At 35.3% G+C, this 24,389-nt stretch overlaps 1 protein-coding gene across 1 annotated transcript in view; it reads right to left on the bottom strand.

Moving 5' to 3' along the window:
* The window catches only part of RLF (RLF zinc finger), a 74,977-nt gene that overhangs the window by 22,776 nt on the left and 27,812 nt on the right, over window positions 1-24,389 (bottom strand). Inside the window, exons 2-5 of the mRNA XM_036876493.2 lie at window positions 22,091-22,245; window positions 20,522-20,603; window positions 17,142-17,274; window positions 11,267-11,469 (exon numbers count right to left, since the gene is read on the bottom strand). Of these exons, the coding sequence (XP_036732388.1) occupies window positions 11,267-11,469; window positions 17,142-17,274; window positions 20,522-20,603; window positions 22,091-22,245 (573 nt within the window). The remainder of the gene's footprint in view (window positions 1-11,266; window positions 11,470-17,141; window positions 17,275-20,521; window positions 20,604-22,090; window positions 22,246-24,389) is intronic.

Raw genomic sequence — 24,389 nt, 5'->3', positions numbered from 1 at the left:
ATCAGTGATACCTTAATTTAAATTAAAAAATGATATTTACCACTTAGCTGGCACTCAGTGAAGGAAAGGTTTAATTAAATAAGATGAGAGACTTAGGAGAGAGCTCAGTTGCACACTGATTAAAGCCATGTCATAGAGTTGTGCAGTTTCACACTACATAAAGACAACCGGTTAAGGAGGTTTGCCAGGGCTGAAATCAGTCACCCTGCCAAGCTCTGATTACCACTGGGCTTTTTCCTCTCAGAATGGAGACCTTTGAAAGGCAATTTTGTGAAGGGGGCATAGTAGAGCATGGTACTTTTTCCTGATTTCTATAAAGGTAACATACAGACTAATAAAATGATAGTGGGGGACTGGAGGACTTGGGATATATGCTTTGAGGGGTTTTTTTCCTTTTCTTTATCCTTCTGAATTTTAAGGGGTAATCAGAGGATTTTGCTGTTGTGTGGTAAAAGGATGACTTGAAATCATTTTTGTTTTTAGTTTGATTTACTTCTATTTAATTTCTAATTATAAAAACTTTTATAGTGGAAAATTTTAAAAATATAGAAAATAAAAACTATCTTTAGATCTTAAAACTCAATAACCAATGTTAACAAGAAGTTTTATTCCAGTATTTTGTCTATATCCATACTAACTGCACAGCAGGGATTCAACAGATGACTACTGCAAATAGGTTGTAAACTCTTTCTATTACCCTAATGTTCTGTTGTGACTTGAGTTTTCATTAGCCCACAATACAGACAGGAAAGGGTATGCAGACTGTAGAGGCAGAGCAATAAGGAGATGTAAAGAAATAAAGGCAGTGGAAAAGTAATGATGACGATGACAGTATTTCTCTTATGCAGCATAGCTATATGCCAAGCACTGCTCTACAACTTTACACAAACTAAATTATTACACCTTCACAACAACCCTACAACACAGGCAGCATACTACTCCTTTTATGGATTACAAAACATAAGGCAGAATTAGCAAACCAAATTTAAAAATATATCAAGAGGATCATATACCATGATCAAAAGGGATTCATCCCAGGGATGTAACGATGGTACAACATTCGAAAATCCATCAACATCATCCACCGCATCAACAAAAAGAAGGACAAAAACCACATGATCATCTCCATAGATGCTGAAAAAGCATTTGACAAAATTCAACAGCCATTCATGATAAAAACTCTCAACAAAATGGGTATAGAGGGCAAGTACCTCGACATAATAAAGGCCAAATATGACAAACCCACAGCCAACATCATACTTAACAGCAAGAAGCTAAAAGATTTTCCCCTAAGATCGGGAACAAGACAAGGATGCCCACTCTCCCCACTTTTATTCAACAGAGTACTGGAGGTCTTAGCCATAGCAATCAGACAAAACAAAGAAATAAAAGGCATCCAGATTGGTAAGGAAGAAGTTAAACCGTTCCTGTTTGCAGATGACATGATATTGTACATAAAAAACCCTAAAGACTCCACTCCAAAACTATTAGAACTAATATCTAGATTCAGCAAAATTGCAGGATACAAAATTAATAAACAGAAATCTGTTGCATTCCTATACACACAATGAACTAGCAGAAAGAGAAATCAGGAAAACAATTCATTCACAATTGCATCAAAAAGAATAAAATACCTAGGAATAAACCTAACCAAGGAAGTGAAGGACCTCTACCCTGAAAACTACAAGACACTCAAGAGAAAGTAAAGAGGACACTAACAAATGGAAACTCACCCCATGCTCTTGGCTAGGAAGAATAATATCGTCAAAATGGCCATCCTGCCTAAAGCAATCTATAGATTCAATGCAATCCCTATCAAATCACCGACAGCATTCTTCAACAAACTGGAACAAATAGTTCTGAAGTTCATATGGAACCATAAAAGACCCCAAATAGCCAAAGCAATCCTGAGAAGGAAGAATAAAGCAGGGGGGATCTCGCTTCCCAACTTCAAGCTCTACTTACAAAGCCACAGTAATCAAGACAATTTGGTAGTGGCACAAGAACAGACCCATAGACCAGTGGAACAGAGAGTCCAGATATTAACCCAAACATATATGGTCAATTAATATACAATAGAGGAGCCATGGATATACAATGGGGGAAATGACAGCCTCTTCAACAGCTGGTGTTGGCAAAACTGTACAGCTACATGTAAGAGAACGAAACTGGATAATTGTCTAACCCAATACACAAAAGTAAACTCAAAATGGATCAAAGACCTGAATGTGAGTCATGAAACCATAAAACTCTTAGAAAAAAACATAGGCAAAAATCTCTTGGACAAGAACATGAGCAACTTCTTTAAGAACATATCTCCCCGGGCAAGGGAAACAAAAGCAAAAATGAACAAGTGGGACTACATCAAACTGAAAAGCTTCTGTACAGCAAAGGACACCATCAATATAACAAAAAGGCATCCTACAGTATGGGAGAATATATTCATAAATGACAGATCTGATAAAGGGCTGACATCCAAAATATATAGAGCTCATGCACCTCAACAAACAAAAAGCAAATAATCCAATTAAAAAATGGTCAGAGGAGTTGAACAGACAGTTCTCCAAAGAAGAAAGTCAGATGGCCAACAGGTACATGCAGAGATGCTCCACATCGCTAGTCATCAGAGAAATGCAAATTAAAACCACAATGAGATATCACCTCACACCAGTAAGGATCACCACCATCCAAAAGACAAACAACAACAAATGTTGGCGAGGATGTGGAGAAAGGGAAACCCTCCTACACTGCTGGTGGGAATGTAAACTAGTTGCACCATTGTGGATAGTAGTATGGAGGTTCCTCTAAAAGCTCAAAATAGAAATACCATTTGACCCAGGAATTCCACTTCTAGGAATTTACCCTAAGAATACAGCGGCCCAGTTTGAAAAAGACAGATGCACCCCTATGTTTATCACAGCACTATTTACAATAGCCAAGAAATGGAAGCAACCTAAGTGTCCATCAGTAGATGAACGGATAAAGATGTGGTACATATACACAATGAAATATTATTCAGCCATAAGAAGAAAACAAATCCTACCATTTGCAACAACAAGGATGGAGCTAGAGGGTATTATGCTCAGTGAAATAAGCCAGGCATAGAAAGACAAGTACCAAATGATTTCACTCATATGTGGAGTATGAGAACCAAGAAAAACTGAAGGAACAAAACAGCAGCAGACTCACAGAACCCAAGAATGGACTAACAGTTATGAAAGGGAAAGGCACTGGGGAGGATGGGTGGGGAAGAGAGGGATAAGGGGGGGAAAAAGGGCATTATGATTAGCACACATAATGTAGGGGGGGACATGGGGAAGGCAGTACAACACAGAGAAGACAAGTAGTGATTCTACAGCATCTTACTATGCTGATGGACAGTGACTGTAATGCAGTATGTGGTGGAGACTTGATAATGGGGGGTATCCATAATGTTGCTCATGTAATTGTATATTAATAATACCAAAAAAAAAAAAAAAGAAGACAAAAGAAGAAAATGCCAAAAAAAAAAAACCATGAGGCACAGAGAGGTTAAGAATCTTGACGATGGTTATATAGGTAGTAAGAGTTCCGGGATCTACCGCTGACAGTCTGATTCTAAAGTCAATACTCTTAACTACTCATGCTTTTTGAGATATTTTTAACAGTAGAAATGACAATACATTATGTCTGAATAGAAAGGAAACTGTACACCTTTGGTTTTTCACAACTGTGTACTCTCTGAAGATAAAAAAAAAAGTTTTTTTTCTAAGAGTTTCTTAGATTGTTTTATTTCTAAGAGTAGTCAATAAACATTTACTTAACTGAAATGAATGGACCATGAGGGGAACCAGCAAGAACTTAGAAGCATTTAAGTTTATTATCTAAGATTATTCAGAATCATCCAGTCCACGCTATGTTCTTACCTTAAGCCTCTTCCAAATCCTAACCAGTTCCTCAGACCTTTCCCTTATCAAAATCTACTTTATAACAAAAATCTGATGAACTTAGTGATACAAAAATATAAATCAAGCATAAGCACTATCAGTGATATTTGAACTTACCAGTATCAAAACTTTTAAGATAAAGGTCTGAAGTGGCCAGTGCTGGGAACTGGGGTGGTGGCAATGATGAAAACCTACCACCATACCCTATGAACTTCATGTATAATGTCCACATACCTTCCTGCAAGCCCTAGTACTGAATAAGGAACAAAAATAAAGAGTTGCACTTGACAAGAATATTGCCTGAAGATTCTCCTGTGGCAAAGTACTCAGAAATCCTCGGTAAAACATAGCAAATGCCTTTTGAAAATAGATAGCCAACCATTCAAGAAAATAAAGTTGGGGAGAATGAGATGGGAAGTAGGGCAAGTTAAATGACACCACACTCACTGTTCTTACTGAGATTCACCCGTTTTTCTTGAAAAAACCTCCTTGGATTGTGGTATACCATTACTTAATTTCCAGAGTTCTGAAAAAGTTTTGTTTCACCCACTCTCTGGTTTCAACTGCTGACAATTTGAAACTCTTAATTTCCAGTTCAGACCTCTCATTGTAAGTTTCACATTGTATGATGTTGTTTGCTGTTCCTCTCCCTTGTGTCTTGTTCATCTTTGTGTCCTCAGTGAATATATGTTAAATGACTATAAGGCATGTCTGTATTATTTCTTTTAATAGTGTGTAAATCTAAAATTGTCTCAAAATATCTATATTTTAAAAATAAACAACAAAAAAAAGAGAATGGTCATTGAAGACAATGAACTGTGGGAATAAGAACAGATACAATTAGAAGGTTTTCATAAAAGTCAGCCAATTAAACACTAATGCCAACTGGCATAAGAAGGTGAGTAGAGGCAGTGTATTTGCCCAAGTTACTTTTATCTTAGGCTTCCAAGGTAAAGCAGTATTCTGGCCAGTGCCATTATTGAAATACTTTGTCATTTACCTTTCTCTGGAATAGTGGTTTTCAACTTGGTATTTTCCTGATCATTTCTGAGGTATAATACAAATAATTTGTTTCTAATAATATATTTTAAAAATTGAACTTGGCAAGTGTTTTTTTTTTTTTCTTCCCCAGAAAGGAACCAGGTTAATGTAAGATTCCTCTTGCATTCTTGAGTAGGAGAAAGGTGGGAGTTACAACTGGCAAGCCTACATTTCACAAGATTATTGGTCCACTTTTGGGAAAATTATCCCTGTTAGATACACCACCTGGAAAAAACGCTGTGCTTCTAAAATCAGGGTTCTTTTATTAAACTACAGTTAATGTCAGAGACTAGTACTATGCTATGAAGTGGCCACCTATATGTTTCTTAAGAGAAATAAATGATCATTGATGCTTCTTATTAAATCCTATGAATATTTATATCTGATAGAAGCCTTAAATATTGTGATTTCTTGAAATCTCCTCCTGATATAGGCTTGCTGAAAAGATGACACATTTGAAATTTCTTTAGATTCTAACTCTCATGACCGCTCCAGTGTAATCATGCATCCACCATATACCCACACATATCCCATGAAAGCAAGACTAGAAGTGAATTCAAGATACAAAGTCCTGGGACAATGTCTGTTCAAAGCTACTTGAAAGAACTCTGCTTTAAGAGACAAAATATTTAAATAGGCAAATCCTCATTTCTTCATACAGCCTTTCTACCTTTAGCATATTTTTTGACTGTACATTTCATTACCCATATGATCATAAAAATAAAGTAAAATTGTTCAGATTTTAATTTTAAATTTAATTATGCACTTTGTTATTGTCCCTTGTTCAGGATCCATCTTAATTTTGAGTATTATTTAAGCTACACCTGGAATTTCTGTTCTCTTGTTTACTTTTCATTCTATTCCCAAACGAATTCCCAGTGGGTCCTGTTTAAATGTATGTGCTCTGTTTATCATTTATACCTAGCGACTGTTTTAATTCCCAACAGTATAAGTCTGGTGAGTAAATTGGGTCCTGTTTGTCTTTTGCTTTCCCCATCAAGAAAATAAGCCTCTTCTACTGTATCTACATCAGATATTATTAATTACATTAGACAATGAAGATGTAATTCATTCAGGGATCAAGATTGAAAACTTAACTGTGCCAAGAACTCTGGTTAACAGATTTCTTGGTTCTTCATAATAACAGAAGTGCCTCATTTTAAAACATCATTATTCTTCAAATTGTATGTGGAAAACTTGATCTCTGCAAAGATTTCCTTTCTCAATAATGAAAACAATATAGGAAACATCCACTTGGGACAGTAGGCTACAGCCAAGTCTGTTAACTTTCATTAAAATTCTTTCATATGCAAAATTAATACTAATATCATCTCATTCAATTCTAAATAAATTTTACAACCCAGAACTCAAGGATTCCACTGAGTTCTGAATCTGGGGTTCCTAATTTTGGCTTTCCAATTATTCTTAATTGCATGTGTCTGGCTAAATGTCCCCCAGCAGAGGTTTCCCATTACACACCCATTACTGTGATACCCACAGGTGCCAACACACAAATACTTTCATTCCCAGCTGTTGCTCAAGTTAATTTGACTCTTCCCCTGAACTCAGCTGATGTAGATAGCAAATGCCTGTATAACTTTGCTACCTTAGAACATATGCTGATTTAAAACTCCAATTAATGAGCATCTAGTGATTCACTGGTACTTTTCCAAAGCAAATGTTAAAATTCTCTTTAATTCTGTTGTCACTTGCAAACGAAAGCATCCCTAATGAAAGTAAGAGATAATTATGATGGCACCACTGTTCCTTTTAAAATAATTTTATGTTGTATGCTAAATATTTTTGCACAGCCAAATAGAAAATATTCTCAGTTTTGAGGGTCAGGTGGTCTCTGTTAGAGCCACTCAACTCTGCCACTGTAGAGCAGAACAACAGTCAATAAATAAATAGGTGTGACTATGTTCAGTAAAACTTTATTTACAAAAAACAGATAATTGAGGAGATTTGGTCTACAGGCTATAGTTTGCCAACCCTTGTAGAGAAATCACACTTCCTATAACCCAGTTGCTTGCAAACTCAACAAATTTGTTGAAAGGAATTAACTGCATAACTTCAGAAAGAAATCCTGTTTTCTTGGCCTTGTTAATAAACCAGGAAAGATCATGTACAAAACAGAGCTGATTATCTTCCCATATCCTCCCTGTTCTCCAACCCTCCTATGCCATTCTACTCAGCAGCACAGCATTACTATTCTTACAGTCTCCCAGGCTTTACAGTCTCCAAGGCATCTCTGCACCTTATCCTCCATTTCTGTCCTATCAGCAAGAACTGTCCTTTTTTCTCTTGGTAACTCCAATCTCTTTTCCTAAACCTAACAAATACTCTTTTTATAAGCTTTCTGAGACAGTTTCAGTCATTTTACAATCTACCTTCAAAACTTCCCTAATTTCTACCATATCACATTAAGCTCTAATGCACTGGAGTTTCCAAAGCCCTCCTTCTCCTCACCCAACAGGTCTTACTTCTCACAAGACCTCAGTACCCACTCTCTGCCCCAGGGAAGGTGTTCTCTAGTGCATCCCCACAAAGTACACATTCATTTCTGTGCCTTTACTACTACAATCTGTTATCCTAAAACCATTCTTTCTTCCTATCTAAACCCCACCATTATCTCAAGGTTCAACTCAAGGATCAGTTTTTATAGAGCCTTATATGCCAATATACAAAGACATTCTGTATCTCTACACTTCCACTAAATTCAGGGCCGGTATCAGATAGCTCAGCAGTTATCTTTCTATAACTGTTTCTGCCAACCAAACTAGGCCATACAACATTGCCTATGCCTAATACAATGTTTTAGAAATGAAGTAAGTCTTAAATAAACAAAGGCTGAGAAATGAAAGGAAAGGTTGTTATTGTTAAAAGGATGAAAGGGAATCAATCCAAGATCTAGCATTTTTGCTTCTTCTGAATTGTTTTGGCATAAATCAGGTGCTGAAAGTAACCACTACTATACATCTTAACTCTGATTAAGTTTACCAAACACAAAATATTACAACTGCTGTTAGAGGTGAGTAGTCTCCCATCTCCTTATCCTTCCCAGCACTGCAAATGAACAAACATACTGGTTTTTAGTTAGTCCCTTGTGAGTGCCTACGTTACTAAGTGTTCTTCTAGAATATAGGGACATAAGGATGAATAAAGCTTTGTCCCTGTCCTTATAAAGTTTTCAATCTAGTGGGAGGAAATAAAGAATAATGTCTAGTGAAGTGGTAATATGTACTCTAAAGAAAAACTGGTAGGTAAGGAGACAGAGAGCGAGAGGGGCCATTTTAGATGGGTTTGTATATACTCCAAATAATGACAGCAGATGTTTACTGAAGAAAAGTAGGACAGAGTAGGGCAATATGGTACTATTTTAGATGAGACTGAAGCAAGCCTCTCTGACATGGCAATACTGAGAAGCACTGTGAATGATTTAAGGGAATGAGCCATACAAACTATCTCATGGAAGGGCATTCCATGCAGAGGGAATAACAAGTAAAAAGCTCTAAAGCAGGAATATGTTTGGCTTGTTCAAAAAACAGCAAAGACAAGGTGACTGGAGAGCAGTGAGCGTTAAGTTGCACAAGATACGGGTCGGAGATGGTTAGAGAAGTAGCCAGGGGCCATGGCACATAGAATAAAGACTTCTGGATTTATTCTGAGGAAGATGGAAAGCTATTGAAAGGTTCTGATGAAGGGAGTGACACGGCCTGACTTAAATTTTAAAGAGATTATTCTGGCTACTTTTGGAAAGAAAAAATATGTAGAGGGCAGAAGTAAAAGCAGTTCAGAGGTTTCCGGATTCATTTTTGTATCCCCAATGACTAAGACAGCATTCAAAATATAAACCTTTGGATATATGCCACCTAGGATAACATTTATTATCTTATATCTTTAATATTAGGGGTAGTATGCCAAACTCAGGTTTGAATTTCAGCTTAAACTCTGCAAGTTTTGTAACCATGAACATATTCCTTAATCTGAGTCCCAGTTTCCTCACCAATAAATCAGAGCTACCTATGAGATGTTGTAAGGATTAAATGTGACAATATATATAAAGCATTTAGCATAGCGCTTAACACATAGTAAGGACTTGAAAAATAGGTGATTATTCATTGCCCCCTTACCTCTAACACTGAGAATATAGTTGGAAGGCAACGGACTTTATTCAGAAGAAAGCTCATAAAAACAAAGGTCTGAATATCAATTATGAATGTGTTAAGTTTGAGATGCTATTAGTCATAAAAGTAAAGAGAGTGATCAGGCAGCTGGATATATGAGTTTGGAGCTCAGAAGAGAGGATTCAAACCATAGTTGGTATTTAAAGCCACGAGTTTAGATGAGAGATCACCAAAGGAGTAAGTGTAGATACAAAAGAGGACACGCAAGGACAGAGTTCTAGCAACATTTACTCATCAGAGACAAGAGGAGAAATAGCAAGGTAAAAATGAGAAAGACCAACCAGTCAGGTAGACAGAAAACCAAGAAAGTAAGATACCCAAGAAGTCAAGTGGGAAGAAAACTGTTAAAAGTTGAAAAGACAAAAGTTAAGAAGTCAGATTTAGTAAGATGAAAACTAAGAAATCATCATGGAATTTAGTGGTGTGGTGGACTGGCAGGGGTGAATGCCATATTAGAAATGTGTTCAACAGAAAAATGTAGAACAGTAAATTCAGACAATTCATTCAAGAAACGATACTGAAAGGCCAAGAGAGAAATGGGGTGGTAGCTGGAGTGGGAAGTGGAATCTAAAGATATCTTTTTTAAAGATGGAAGAAAAAACAGCATAAATGCTGATGGGATGGTTACAGCAGAGGGGAAATTGATAATGCAATACAGAAAAGAACTGCTGTAGCATTATCCTTGAGGGGGCAAGAGGAGATGGAGTCTGATACAGAAGTCAAGGGGACTGGCCTTAGCTAGAGCAAGGACAGTTTATCCTTAGTAACAGCAGAGAGGGCATATACGCAAAGATACAGGTAGGTCAACAGATGTCACAGAAGGAGCTTATGGAAATTCTCTTCCAACTGCCTCAATTTCCTCAGAGAAAAGTTAGAAAGTCCATCAATGAAAAGAGAGATGGTGCAGAGGTATTACAGTATAAGTTTGAAGAGAAAGGAAAAAGTATGAAATAACAATCTATCATAGAGTGCGACAGTGAATAGACTAAAGAAATACAGTGTAACTGATTTAAAGTGGAGTCAACTAGCAGGTTTTTCTCCACCCAAGTTTGGCCCTGCTGGTGCAGGTAAAGATAGAGAGTAGGTGGAGATTTAGGGATAATCAGGATACTGGTTAGTCACATAAGTACAATTAAAGGAGGGACCAGCAGAGGAATTAAGGGTGTATACAAGAGAGTGATAGTAACAGTCACTATGTAAAACAAAGTAAGGAGGGAAGTGAGTACATGAGAATGAGGGAGAGTAAAAAGTAACAGTATCAATAGATTATTGGTCCTGATGGATTCTGTATATGAAAAGGAGTGAGGTGGAAAGACTGGACAATTCCATTTGTAGAATAGGATACTTATGATTGAAATTGTCATTAAAGTTTAAGAATTACTACAGCACAGAACCATTCTTGGGATTCCTACATTTAATAAAAACGTTCAGTGCAGAGGTAAAATGAGAATCTGTATGTCAGGTCTGAAAGGCAGGTAAGAGAATTAAAGTAGATGATGGAACACAGCCTAGGAATTCTTCATTTTTCTCTATATATCAAAAATAAGAATGAATTCCAACTTTTCTAAAGAAAACAATGATTCAAGTAAAAAGAAAGAAAAAAAAAAAGGATGCAATCTGATGAAATAGTTAAAAAAAAAAAACGCATAATTTTCCATGGTATCCAGTTTGTCCACCTAATGATCGTTCAAAATGGATTCATGGTTCTAAAGTCCCACATTTCTCTCCTTACAAAGTTAAATGTGTAAAATGACTTAAGCCAAAGTTTATCCCCTGGCACCCATATTAATAATTTCTACATTTCCCATAGAGAAATTATTACTTTAAGAAAAAAAAACAACTTCCACACTTAAAGATTTCAAAGCAAACCATCACCCAAACACATTAACACCCCATCTGCATATTCTTTAATTACCTACTTTCAAATCTACCTACAAGACATAACTTTATATTCAATCAGTTGAATAGTTTAAAATACACAATTAAAATGGCACTTTCCAGTAGCCTGAAAAAAAATAAGTCTTGGTTTTCATCCCGTCATGCAACATTTATCAAAACCTATTAAATTCATAGTAAATGTGAATGACAACAGCAGTTATTTGCTTTACTCACCTCCTGAATAGCATCTTCATTAGGGAGAATGGAACATAAGCATGTGATATAGGCTTGCTGAAAAGATGACACATTTGAAATTTCTTTAGATTCTGCACATAATTTTGACAAAGCAGTAGCCTGGGGGATGCAGTTAGATTTCAACAAATGTTTTATTCGCATTTGCAGAAAGGAAGGTCCTTCTTGTGCAATCAATTTATTGACTGGAAAAAAGGGAAAAATAAAACAGTCTGATAACATACCACATAACATCTCATGGTTGTCAAGATGAAAGTTTAATATCTTTCATTGTTGGTTTGTTTTTAATGAATAAAAATTCAGTTGTTATAACTTGGGAAGTTTATTCTCATCTCAATACACATCTAACAGAGAAGAGAGCAAAATAAATTAATTTTGCTACTGATTCCCACATTCTACTAGTTTCATTTTGAACAACCTTTTTGATATAACCAAACATTTCATCGAAATTATTTGACCACCTCCTCCCTTACCTTCTGGCAAAGACATTAAGGAAGGGTGACATGAACTAAAAGCACATGTGCAAGAAAAAGAAGCAAGTACCTATGTAATATTAACAACTATCACTTGAACACTTACAAGGTTCCAAGCTTTAAGCTGTTTTTATATACCTCTCATTTATTCCTCACACCACCACCAAGGCAAGTATTATTATCCCCAGTTTAAGGTTAGGAAAATTAATATTCAGAGAAATTAGGTAACTTGCCAAGGATTCCAAAGCCAGTGGTGCGCTTTCCTCTAAACCAGGAATTTCTCAAAGTGTGTTCCACCGACCAAAAGACCTGAGAGATAGTCCTAGAAAAAAAAAGGATTCCTTGGTCAAATCTCTGAACAGTCCTGCAATAAAGAAAACTGTTCACTTTTATTCAACCCAATGTTTCCCAAACTGATTTGACCAGAGAACCCTTTTACACATATTAGTACAATGTAAAATACATGTTCCTGGTTCAGTACACACTTTGGAAAATGCTGCTTTGAGTAGTACTGAGTGTTAAGCACCCAAGCACTGACTGACTTGTACAGTATTCTAGATAAGCCCTCAATTTACAAGTAGTACTGAACAAGTGTGTGGCATCATTTCATGCTATTAATTTAAAAATAGAGATGGGAATATTGGATGTAAAGATGAGGGTGAGTAAACAATTTTTAATTTACGTGTCTATCTAAAATAGTGTTTATCAAACTTGAAAGTGCCTTTTGATCACCTGGGGAATCTTATTAAAATGCAGATTCTATTTCAGTAGGTCTGGGATGGCACCTGAGGTTTTGTTTCTCTAACAAGAGCCCAGGTGGTACTCTTGCTGCTGGCCTACAAGCCACATGTGGAGTAGAAATCATTATATTAAAAATAAACAACTAGGGGAAGGGAGATCAACCACTGATCCAATCTTAATTACATATCAATGATCAACTATAGAGTTTTTTAAATTCTTTAATAGAGAATAGCATATACGCAAGACACAAAGTTCAAAAGCCACACCAAAAGAAGTATAGTTAAAAGCTGTCTCCCTTCTACCATGACTCCCAGTCTCCCTCCCCAAGAAACAATAATGGTTTCCAAGCTTGTTTATTCTTCCAGAATATTCTGCATACAGAAAGCGTATTTCTTTTCTCATTTAATATGTCATATAGTTCATTTCATCATCACTGTGCATTTAGATAAGCTACCTCAATATTTTAAACAACTGAATAGTATTCCACTGTGTGGATGTACTGTAACTCATTTAACCAATCCCCCCTACATAAACACTTGCAAGTTGTTTCCAATCTTTGGCAACTGACAATAACGCTACAATGTACAGCAGTGTACACAGTCCATTTCACATATGCTGTATCTGTAGAAAAAATTCCAGGAGTTGAATTTTGATCCACTTTGAAATTGATCCAAATTTGAAATTTATCTCCACGGACTGTCAATTTATACTCCTACTGCTTATGGGCGGAAGGAGCCTATTTCCTTTGGCACTTTAAAAAGGGCTGGATTAACTCTGGCAGGACCTTGGTGAGGGTATATGTGGTGTGTGTGGGTGGTGGTGGTGATGTTGGTGGGGGTTTTAAAGAGATCACTTTCACTTGGATTTTTCCAGGCATTAAATTCCACAAAATGAACTCACAGTCATATCTCCCACTCAAAAAGCTCCTCGTCTGTTATTTCTCTTTTCAGTAATGGTATTTTCTCAATCACACAGAAATAAATTGTCACATTACCCTTCTTTGCCAATTCCTTTCCCCAAGGAAAACAACTTATTGTGTCCTAGCAGTTCTTTTTAAAAACTCTCTCCCATCTAATTCCTCTATACTATTTCTTGCCACATCTGCCATCCGTTTCTTATTCTGCTTAACTTGAAATTCTGCTCCATTTATCTAGCCTATCACATTGTAAGCATTTTCACAAATCTCACACCTGAAAAGAGGCACACTGTTTACACAACCACTCCCTTCTAAATTCCCGTAACATCTTGCTTCTTTCACCACACTTAGCTTTCTGTTTAAGTACAATAATAAAGGATACAGCATACAAAGGTTAAGAGCTCAGGTTCTGGAATCACCAATCTGAGGCTGAATCTCACTAGCTGTGAGACCCTTGGACAAATTAAATGACTTCTATGAGCCTCAAGTTTCTTCATCTGTAAAAAGGTTAGTAATATCTATCTCACAGAGATGAAAGAATCATAAATGAAATAACAGTAATGCAGATAATTCAGACAGGGCCAGGCACAGAGTAAATGCTCAATACTAGTTATTGTTATTGTCTCTGATAAATCCCTTATTAGAGTATCAGCAATTTGTGAACAAATACATGTTGTTAACTTCTGTATTCCCTACAGCTCTAAGCACAATGCCTGCATATTAGAGATGTTTAATTATTTAGTAAATGAGTGGTTGTCACTCCTCAGTCAAAACCTCAAATTTTGCCTCCACACAATTTTAACTACCATGGTGGCCCCTGGCATATGTAATCTTTTCACCTGCATTATTAAATGAGATACAGAAAGCACTAATACAGCACCCATCACATAACAGGCACTCTATAGCTATTATTTCTGAGATTAAACCATTTTACTCAATATATACATTACAACCACAGTTAAACCACCATTTCAACTTTTAACATACATATCAATTTTGTATTTTAAAAACCATTTAATGTTAAAATCAATCTTTACTTTTAAAAAGAAAATCCATCCATACACTTCAGTATTTAAAATGATATAATAAAATGTACATTGAGAAGTCTTACTCCCAATCGTGATCCTTTCTGTATTCTTCAAACATTTTAATACAAAAAAACTTATAAATCCTCTCCTTCAACTCAACTGTTGAGTATGCTTTGCAGTATTTCTTTATCTGAACCATTTAAAAGTAAGTTGAAAACATGACAGTTTACCTCTTGTATATTTCATAATCTAAAAAATGGTAACATTTAAGATCCATTTAAAAACAGCTTTTTTCTTTCTTTTTTAACAGGAAAGCCTGTTTTTGTTTTTGCTGAAGGCTCAGGTAGCACATGACAATTCAAGAATTGCTTCAGAGATAGGGGGTAAAAGAGAAACAAAAAATAAACTGGGGTGGAAAAGAAAAACAACCAGAAGGAGGAACCATCTGGCCTGATTTAGGGGAGAGAGTTGTTGCCTCTGAACAAATAAGGATGGATCCTTTCAACTCTTAGTAGAGGAGAAAGAAAAAAAAGGAAAAGGCTGTTGCTTCAGCCCTCCTGAGTCTAATTGTTTTGGTATCATAAATTATAAGAAAGGAGAAAGGAGGGTGCTAGGTAGGGTACAGATCAGTTGGAAAAACTGGCAGATAACAGATTGTATCTCTGGGTGTCCTCTTAGTTGGAACTGGAATCATTCCATTATGGTGGCGGTGGGGTTTCCCCACTGTGGGGGTAAGGTATCTAGGGCTGTGGGCTGCCTGGGTCCCAGGGGCTGCCACCAATGCCACTTTAAGTAGGGGCAGTTTTATGGGCACTAGGGCTTGAGCCAGGAACCAACAGCAGGGTTTTGGCTGGGCTTGGTCTCACCATCCCCACTTCTATGGGGTGACCTGGAATGGCGAGGCCTTTGGTACCTGGGCCAGAATCTGGATTGAGGGAACCCACTGATCTTCCTGCTGGTTGTGCTAGGCAGAAGTGTCAACAACTGGTACTTATTACATATACACTTCAGTAATAAACTGGGTTTATTTTTGGGTGGTAGCAGGGGACATAAAATTCAAGGCAGGAAAATAAAAATAATACAGATATTTTTATTCAAAAACTAAACTAAAAAGTATTTACTGAGTTCCTTGGAGGTTTAAAAATACACATTTATGCTTCTGATTACATCACTGAAGAGAAGGCAGTGAGATGTCACTGCTTTTTAGTGACTATTTTAACAAATCAGGTATGTTAATATCCAAGCTGCAGGACAGTGCAGCTATAAAGGAAGCTTTCTAATATTGTGACTTGAAATTTGGTAAGGGTCAACTGAGAGTAGGCAGGCTGCCTACCACTTATATTGTGGTGCTCAGAGAAATTCCTTAGATATGCAGGTGTCCCATTCAGAGTCTTACAGATAGTGGGTGCTTAATTAATCTTTAATAAGATACCATGAGATGTTAGATGAACAGTGTTTCTCTCCATTTCTTGCTTTTTTTCTATGTGGAAAGAAACTAAGTACTGTTATCTGAGGTGGGGTGATATATTTGATTAGCACATTAGGGGAAAATAAACTAGGGACATTCAATGCAACTCCACCCTTCTTGGTCTTGGGCCTGCCTACAGAGAGCAGGCACTCTTCTCTGCCCTAGCCAAGACTTACCTGGACTGCAATCTGCCTAATTCTAGGACCCTTTTGAAACTATTTGACTCTGTCCTCTAACTAAACTTTTACTATAATAAAGGTAATATTTTAGCCTCCATCTGTCTATATTTAGGAAGAGATACCATTTATTGGGAACCCCAACAGAAGACAATACATACCAACCTTTCTATTTAACACCTCTTTTCCTTATTCTTATATATACATATTTTTTGGGCTGATAAGCAGTAGAATTATCAGAGGAAATGAACAAAGACAAAAATTCAAGTACCCTTATTACAAATCTTCTCACTCACTAGACAGAAAAACCCAAAGAGTACACATACAGTAGGTTGTCAAATCTGATGAATGAATAAACTAACAGGGATACTTTAAATTCATCAACATTCAAATGGCCTCTTTTAAGACTCGAACATATATCAAAAGTATAAATAGAACTGTTCTGAAGCTCATTTTTAATTCAGAAACACACTTAACAAAATGTGATCCTTTTAATTTTCCATTAACTTGAAGCAAATGAAATCACAATTGTTGGCCATATCAAATGTGATATTTGTGTGTGTCTAAAATACGAAAGTCAACTCAAATCCATAAATCTTCTGGTCTTAAAACTGACAGTTTTGGAAATAAACAATTTTTATTTTTTGCATTTCTCTACAAAATACAAAATTTCAGTATTTTATAAGTTTAAAATTAAAGTTTTTCATGGTCCTCAGTTGTAGTAACCAGTGAACAAAATATGAACAAAGCTCTTCTACGTACCAAAGACTAGAAGCAGGTTATTCATGTCTATCTCAGGAACTTTGTGTGAACACTGTTACTCAATGCAACCTTTTAAAATAAGTACAAAAGGAACTTAAAACATAGCCTAAAAACACAGAGAATCCTTAGTCAAAACATTAAATGTTAATGGTGAATTTTTACTATTCAAAGGAGAATAAAATGACTGGGTATAGACACACAGGAGAAATTCACAAAAATTTAATCCATAAATCAATTTTAATTCTCTTAGAACTAAATCCTCCTTCAATATACTCAGTAGTTTTAAGGCTTACCTTCTTCTGTTTCTACTGGCTGTTGAGACAGAATTTTGAGAAGGACTGGGTTTTTCCACACCCCTTCCTTGGTAACATGAACCAATATTTGTAGGTTATTATTCCCAAATTCCAATAATGCATCATGTGACTCCTAAAAAAAAAAATAACATGTCAAGAAAACAGGCTAATAAAAGCAATACAAAAAGTGGTTTTGTCTTTTCAATGTATCTGAATGTCTATGGAAGATTCTGTATCTTGAATTTCCTAGAAACAAATAAGCAGAAGAAAAATTATCCCAAAAGCTTTGTGAAATTCTGTTGCTGGTTTTTTAGAATTTTTTTCATTTTTTTGTTTTAATGAAGTTATCACCAAGTAAAGGATACCTTTAAAGTGTTCTGAATTTCCCTTAGGTAAGATTATCACAATTCAATTTACACTCTTAATTATTTAATTATTTCAAGGCCACTCACTGGACAGCTTTCTTTTAAAGGATCCTGGAGTATTCACATAGGCAACCTATTCCTTCTAATAGAAATATTACTTTAATGACACCAATTGTTATGTATTTTTAAATTATTTAAATTCTATCAAATGACTTTTTAAATGAGAAGTGGCTCTATATAAAATGTTATGGAAAGTCTAGGTTACTAACTCATTCTATCTCCTTGGAAAACAAAATATAATTGCAAGAGTTTGTTCTTTAAAATGCTTATACACACAAAGGGTGAGGGCAAAGAGGTCAGGAATTTAACCTCACATAATGGTTAAGGTATATGTCTCACTGTCCTCCATTACTAGTGGGAATTATTGGTTAGTCCCATATTCTAAAATTTAGCCTTGTTTTCCTTTATTTCCAACTGCTGAAATTCTCAAGGAATGCAAGCTTCCATTTACAGCAATATTCCTTTTGAAAATACAAGTTTTAAAAGTTTGCAGATCTAAGAATATAATCTTAAATTCACTTGCGTTAAATTTAAGAAATGAAGTTCGTTTTTTCCCCTTAATTTTTGTATCAAAATGATAGGTGTTTACCTCTCTCTCTTCCCTTCCCCAATATGCTGAGTAAGGGTTTAAGACATAAAAATGACCCAGAAAGTGATTATTTCCAATTACTAGTTTACTAATAGCAATATTTAACTAATGCTGCAATTTATCCTTTATTGTTTGACCTGTTCTCAGGCTTCTTTCTCCTTAACTCAGGGTGACAGGCATTTACTTTGCAGTGAAGATGAAGATCCCATATGAAAACTGAAGAATTTGCTGTGTCTGGTTACTATATTGGTAATATCTAACAGACCTACCTGTATGAATACACTTTAGCAGAAAATACTATCACCCACCAATGAATATACAGCAACTAAAATGAAAAGCCACAGTTTAGATTAAAAATAAAAAGTTTTCTATTTTTCCATCTGTTCAAAATAGTTTATTCTGGTAAGAATGATGGGTGTAATCTTTTGTTACCAGTAAACATGTTTTTATTACAGCAAAGTTATTTTTAAAAAGTAACATTAAATAAGGCCTTTTAAAACTATGGTGAAATTTTAAAAATAACTTTAGAACTTAGATTTGTTTCTTTTTTAAGGTAAAAATATCTTAGCCCATATCTTGAAATCTACAATGGAGGTACACTAGCACAAGATGGTCACTCTAGCACTATTACAATAAATAGCACAGAGATTTGGCCAAATAATTTGGTGCCACCACATAACAGAATCCCAGGCAGTAATCAAAAAGGCAGATCTATATACACAATCCTAGACATATGTCCATGATGAAATTATTACATTAAAAAAAGTTGCAAAAAATAAAATCTCTTTTTTTAATTAAAAAATCCATTTCAGGGTATATTTTTAATGTCCAGAGGGAAATGTCTAGAAGGGTCATATAGGCTGTAAATTGTGATGGAGAGTGTTCTAACCTGTGACTTGCTTTGAGAAAACTCCTCTTTTGCCAAGTATCCTCAAAACCTTCTGCTGCCTTGCCCACTTATCACCTAAAATAAGAGAACTATGGGGTTTTACCTTTTAGATTTCAATAGGGAACATGTCTTACATCTACCTGTACCTCTACTGCATTTACTGAACACATATTCAAAAATATATCCTGTCTAATAAATACTGGAAAAAGTTACACAGGTAGAGAAAAAAGCAAGTATTTTATTCAGGCATACATTCTAAGAAAACAGTGAAGAAAAAGAAGAGTACTCTCTCTGCAAAGAATACCAATATAAATACTGGTAACAGCCTTAGTAAGAACTAGTAGATTTGCCTTTTTAGAATGTCATGCGGCAGGCCTCAAAAAATAAGAGTGACCATAATTTGTGTTCTATGTATGAGAGATGATTTTTGCAGCTATATGAATATATGAGGAATTGGGACATTACAGGGATTAAAACAGGCCAAGAACATGACAAAAAATCCTCTTCTCCCCAAAGAGAAAAATGATTAATATTGTATCATTTCATTTTGGACTATATATCCCAGAGTAAAGAAATTTGCAGATAATGAGGTGTCTGTTAATCTGCAAATCTTTACTTGTGCATACATGAAACAAATCCATACCATGGAGTCTGTGTCCTTGAGGAAGCAGTTAACAAAGCAAACTCTGGGCATAATTTAAAGCAAGCTAATTAACCTCTCTATGCCTGTCTCCCCATTTGTACCGAGATTCAAATGATTCCTACATTCTAAGGTTTTTAATTTTATTGAAACACACAAAACATGTAAAATGTAATATAGAGCAGTGTTCAGCACATAATAAGTGATAATAAATGAATGCTAGTTATTATTGCTTACTTTGTTGTTTTTCTGTCTCTATCAGTAACAGGCAAATTAGCTTCCTGTTGCTGGCACTGCACTGCTTTTCCTCCTACCCTACTCTCTCAAAACTTGCTTTCTGATCTGCTCACCTACTAAGAAAGCTGAAAATCAAGCCAATAAGAGAACCAATGTAGCTCTCCTGTTAGTAAAATGCATGAACAGAACCTATGAGGACTATTTTGGCTATTTAAGAGACTTACAATGCTTGATACAATCTCCGAAGTGTTAGAAGGCAATTATTAGAAAAGTGAATTATGAATGATCCAAACATTGCTATCTTAACAACCATATACCGTTTTACATTCTTTAATAGTTTTATTCTGTCTAAAACTTTGTTTCTAAATAATGAAAACTTTTTTGTTGATTTCTAAGCTATATAAAGGCTAACAAAACCTAATGAAAGAAAAAAACAAATTTTAACACACTCCCTTCATCTGGAAGGCATCTTTCTCATTTCATGAACTTAATGCCAATACATAATGGTCTATGTTCTAAGTTTCCAATTTTTAGTGTTCTGGGAGAAATTAACTAGGTGTCTTGGATACAGAAACCTTTTTTGAGCACAAATCAACTCACCTGTAGAGACTGAAGGAAGAGCACCCAGACTTCACATGGCAATTCATTTTCAGACACTGAAAGCAGTAACTCAAAACAACTCCTACAAAAAAGTATCTAAGTCAGTACATAGAGGTGGTTATAGTCATAATCAAGTACAGTATGACAGTGATATTGCATATGCATGTTTCATTTATTTAGACTTAAATTTGTTTTTTACTCTTCAAATCTTTCTTCAACATTGTTGTATTGGTTTTTCAAATTTAAATAAGAAAAAAAGAAATAAACTGTACTTATGTGAGGTGAATTGATCTAACCTTGTAATTGACAAATGAATAGATGTTTTTAAAGTAAAAAAAAGGAAAAAAGAAAGAAAAACCAGGAGCCCTTATAATTACATTGCTGCTTTACTACATTTAATAAAAAGTAATAATATAACCCCTTTAGAAATCATATTGCAAGTGGGTGTGGGGAGGGTACCCATACAGGAACCATTTTGATTTCAGAAGAAAAAAACAGAAGCTCATGTTAATGTCAATTTAACTGATAAAGTGATAAATATATGTTACTGCCATCTGCAAAGATTCCTGTCACTTGCAGAGGAAGCAGAAATAATAGCAAGGCTATTTCTTTACCACTAACAATTCAAGCAAGAAAAAAAAGTTAAGTTTCTCCTTTCTAGTCTAACCATTACCCAGAAGTAGTAACAGCAAGAATTTAAAAAAGGAAATGCCTAACACTTGAATGAAGACCAATTCAAAATACCAATCAACATATACCTCTCTAAAATTTTGCAGAATGGAACTTCACCCCTTAGCATACTAGACAATACAGAAAGGAGGACTTAAGAAGAGGAATAATGGGATTATAAAACCAGGGATGTCTGTGTTCCCTAAAGGTACGCTGTTTAGAGGTTTTTGGCTTTGGAGAATAAGAAGGAAAACAGGAAAGGCCACAGTAAAGTGAAATGGACCACCCTGACTGGAAGTCATCTCATTAAACAATTTGTAAACTGAACCAAGGGGATTTCCCCAGCTAAAAACTGAATAGCTGTTGTGTTCGGTTTACAGATAAAAATTACATTAAAGGCATAATCCTGTCTGCTACTAGACAGACAAATATTAAAACAACATCTAAATTATCATGGACCCAGGGTGGAAATCTTATACTGCACACCCTGGCAATTTCTGCTAGTAAAATTATTCTTAGTTCAGATAATACAACTGAATTGCAGAACTTCATAGTGTTTCCCCCACAGTGTTCTTTGAAGACCACTAACTAGTTGCCAGAATATACTGTCAACTGAAATTATCTATACGGATGGGGTGAAAAATGCATCATTCTTGAATTCTAAGCCTGAGTAGGAAAAGAGACTTTAGAGGCACTTAAAGATTATGTTCCTTGGTTGGAGCTTCACTTGTACTTTATCTCCTAGGGACCTCGTATGAAGGCTCAGAACAAAGGAAGTTTTATTTAAAGGTTGACTCCAACAGTGTTTTGAATAACATGATGCCGTAGTAAAGAAAAGTCAGGCTAACATTACAACCAAAAATACTCAATTTTAAGAGTGATTTAAGTTCTTAAACTTACAGTACTAATCTGCCAAGCACTAAGAGGACATCTTCACATTCAGTAGTTAAATACGGGCGTGCACTGGCAAAGCTTTGGATGGCAAGTCGATATACCTCCAGAAGATACACAATATGTTCTGATGCATTCTTGTTGCTTGCATATTGCAATAAGGTCTAAAAAATAAAATTAAAGTTTAATTATTTTAAAAAATTAAAACGAGTCAGATTATCTTTGTTCTCAAATGCACCCTCCCTTCTCTTTTTCTAAAAGATGCATACATCTTTTACTTATTTGCCTTTTAGGCTCTGGTTTGTTTAAAGGGTTCTATTTTCATCTATTAATTGTTCCTATTGAGTTAAAGAAAAGCCAGAACTGCTCTTTTGACATGAGAATAAATCTAAGAGTAGAGACATAAAATGCCTATAGCTGTTCTTACTAGAGGTCTGGATTTACCATTTCTGCAATTCAATAATAAGTTTTGTTAATACATTAAGTTGAACACCAAACATGTGTCAAGCACTCGGTATACAAGAATAAGATTATGATCCCTGCCTTCTATAAGAAGAGATTTATTCCTATGTATGGTCCTCAGTTATATAGCTCTATAAAATCCATCTTTTCCTACACACAAAGAATTGATTAGGCTTAACTTACACTAACGAATTTATAAAAAGTTGATGTTATATTTTTATATTTAATGGAAGTTTATTTTAAAAAATTAACATATAGGCTAAATGAGTTTACTTGTTTACAATGGAAGACAGTCATATTACTGTCCATGGTACCCTGTTCCCCATTAACTACGATTATCTAAGAGGGTATCTGGTCAGTAAGAAATCTAAATCAAAGAAAAAAGGAACCAAAATAAAGTCTGATCAATTACATGTATTCAACACTAAGAATTTATTCAAGTAATGGTGGAAAGCTGGCTTATAGTTCTCTGGATAGTGAGAAATCAGTGCCTAATTCTTGTTTGGGAACTCTCAAGGTTCCACAGAAGTGCTCTCTTTTCTATTAATATATCTCTTTTTCTAACAACTGATTAGATTTTGCTTATGCTTAACCTACCTGGTTAGGTTAACACCTGAGTTATGCATATGCAGAAGAGAAGTTTTTTCCCCAAGACTACACATTCTGACTAGGTATTAGTACTAGTTCCTAATACTCTTTGTTGGTACTACTTTTATAGGAAAGTCTTATTTTCACACAGTACCTTTATCTAGAATGAATTACATATAATTTGAAACATTACCCCCAGAATAATCTTTTCAAAGATTCCTAACTTTCTGTCTTCACTTTGATTTTCCTGCATAAGGAACTACAAATAGCTGTGGTAGCGCTGCAGGATTCCACTGAACTTTCTGTGGCTTTTTTTTTTTCCTGCAGTTTCCAAACTAACAGTCACTATTATCAGTTCTGATAGTTAAGAACTTAATGGTCTTGACTACTTAAAAAAAAAAAACCTTCTGAGGAAATACATCACCATATACAGTAAAAGCTCTCTTAACTAACACATTGGATTATCTGATCTTTGCATATCTGAATGATCAAGCTTATTAAGCTAAGTATCTTGCTGCTTCATCAGAGTCACTTTTAGAGAAATGGGTTCCCTTTATATTTTCAGAAGAGCATTTTGTCCTGATATAATCAAATCCAAATTTTAATATGAAAAAATTGAGTAATAACAGAGGGTCATAAAACTGACCCCACAGCAATCCTTACCCCATCTAAATGAGTAGAGAGAAGGAATGCAGAATATGTGCTTATTTGTTACATAAATAAGACTTCACATAATCGCTCTTAAGAAATTATTAAAATCTATATTAAAAATTCTGTTTTAGGTCAGCAAATTACTTACTGTCCATATAAGTTAAAAACCAAAGAGCTTTACAAATTTATATTCAGTACCAGATTGTATGCTCCCTGAGGTCAGATTATTATGTGTTAGCAATCTTTATAGGCCACATACTTCTTCACCCACCTCTACTGGCAAAGGACATTCTCAAGTCTCATTAAATGTTTACTGAATAAATACACCATTTTATTACTTTGACAAATAACCTATTGGTAGCCGACTCTGCATACTGTGTTGGCTGCTAGGGGAAAAGAAATGGGGGCTAATCTGGAACTTTCAGAATGAGTCAACACAACATGAAGAGTTGAAACCACACATGCAAATTAATCAACTGCTGGCTAAAGTATGCAAAGAGAAGGGCAGACAGCATACAGATGAGTCTTTCCAGTCTACCTTCCCACTTAAAATGCACCGGCCACCAATCTACTATCTTCTGACACAGACATTCTATTAAGACTTCCA

Source organism: Manis pentadactyla, chromosome 4 (genome assembly GCF_030020395.1).
Source record: "Manis pentadactyla isolate mManPen7 chromosome 4, mManPen7.hap1, whole genome shotgun sequence".
In the NCBI taxonomy this organism is placed as follows: Eukaryota; Metazoa; Chordata; class Mammalia; order Pholidota; family Manidae; genus Manis; species Manis pentadactyla.
Note: the sequence above shows the minus strand (reverse complement) of the source record. Positions and strands in the feature narration are given on the sequence as shown.